General features: G+C 35.8%; 1 protein-coding gene across 1 annotated transcript; it reads right to left on the minus strand.

Annotated features, from left to right (window-relative positions):
- Positions 1–190: 190 nt before the first annotated feature.
- LOC108356570 (replication factor C subunit 2) lies at positions 191–1,454 on the minus strand. Its single transcript, XM_017607673.1, has 2 exons — positions 1,164–1,454; positions 191–1,108 (listed from the first exon to the last, which is right to left on the minus strand). Exons 1-2 carry the CDS (start codon positions 1,329–1,331, stop codon positions 278–280), a joined length of 999 nt encoding a protein of 332 aa, XP_017463162.1. The 5' UTR covers positions 1,332–1,454; the 3' UTR covers positions 191–277.
- Between the last annotated feature and the right edge of the window lie 141 nt (positions 1,455–1,595).

Consider the following 1,595-nt stretch of genomic DNA (forward strand, 5'->3'; position numbering starts at 1 on the left):
GTTTGGGTTAATTTGATTTGCGTTTAGGTTAAATTGATTTGCGTTCGGTTTAAATAAATGTGCGAATGCTATATAAATAAAGATCTGACAATTAATATAATTGTGAAGTATGTTGCAAATATGTCCGATACTGTAATTAAAATTCTTATTTTCATTGCAGGCCCTAATAGGATTTTAATTTAATTCAGTCTTTAGCTTAAGCAAGTTTGTAGCTTCATATTTATTTGTTATTTGATATAAGCTTTGAGCGAAAGTTACTGTATATAAAAGTATTTCCTTAATGAATATCAGCAATATCGCACAATTTAGCTAAAAGACTTGTGAGTTGAAGCAAAGAGTTCAATCCATCCACTACTTTCATATGGGTGATTCCTATTTCTTTAATAAAGTTTAGTTTAGTTTGCTCATCTATGTTTAATCGCTTGCAAACTCGAAATATGTTTCCAATTATATCTTCAGAAGCGTAACCAAGGCGCCACAATTTCGTGAGAATTTTGTAAGCCTTGTGTATATCGTTTTGTGTACAATGTTGCAGCATATCTTGGATAAGCATTGGATGCGGTTCGTCACAAACTTTAAACACATTTGAACCCGTAATAGATCCGAAACCTTGAGCAGTCGATTGCAAATTGTTCAATGCTTGCCTCATATCACCTTGCGCGGTAAAAACAATTGCTTCTAACCCATCTTCTTCATAAGAGAGATTTTCTCGTTGGCAAACTTCGATTAATTTAGCAAGTATTTGACCATCCGAAAGTTTTGTGAAACGTAGCATCGCACAACGTGACTGTATTGGTTCAATAATTTTTTCGCTGGTATTGCAAGCAAGAGCGAAACGCGTTGTATTACTATAAATTTCCATTGTTCTGCGAAGTGCTTGTTGAGCCCCTTCGGTCATGCTATCGGCTTCATCTAGTATAACTATTTTATGTCTTCCTCTTGGCAATGTAACCTTTTGCTGGGCGAACATTTTTATTTTGTTGCGAACTACGTCAATACCACGTTCATTAGATGCATTTAACTCGAGCACGGCTTCTTTATAGCTGTCTCCGAGCAAAATGCGTGCCAGACATTGGATGGTTGTTGTCTTGCCTACACCTGGAGGACCCTAAAAGAAAATAGCACTGCATGCAAGCTTCCATACTTCAAAGGTAATTACATACCGCTATTATAATATTTGGCGCATTTCCTTGCGTAGCAAAAATTGAAAGGCGGGCAATTGTATCTTCATTTCCAACGATCTCCTCAAATCTTATAGGCCGATATTTTTCAATCCACGGTAAGTTACGACGCTTCAACTCATCTGCACTTGTCTCTAGTTCCTGCGGCATTTTGTCCAATAAATGAAAACGATGTTTAAACCTCTTCAAAACAAATATTAGATCCAAAAAACGAAAAATGCCGATTTGAAGTGCGGGTTAGTGACGGCACGATTAATCGAACAACCGATTATAATCGGTTAATTTCATTCGGTTAACGATTTAATTCTATCGAAAATTTTTCTTTCGATTAATCGAGCGATTAGCCGATTAGTTTTCAATATAATCGAAAAGAAATCATCAAAATTTTACTACTTTATGGGCTGTTTTTGCTTA

This window comes from Rhagoletis zephyria, unplaced genomic scaffold (assembly GCF_001687245.7).
Source record: "Rhagoletis zephyria isolate East Lansing unplaced genomic scaffold, Rhagoletis_zephyria_1.1 Rzeph_scaffold_61062, whole genome shotgun sequence".
In the NCBI taxonomy this organism is placed as follows: Eukaryota; Metazoa; Arthropoda; class Insecta; order Diptera; family Tephritidae; genus Rhagoletis; species Rhagoletis zephyria.

Bases quoted from the DNA above. Each gene is read 5' to 3' on its own strand.
- LOC108356570 (XM_017607673.1), bottom strand. From the start codon at position 1,331: ATGCCGCAGGAACTAGAGACAAGTGCAGATGAGTTGAAGCGTCGTAAC. The intron at 1,109-1,163 runs GTATGTAATTAC...ATTTTCTTTTAG, and splicing joins CGCCAAATATTATAATAGCG to GGTCCTCCAGGTGTAGGCAA.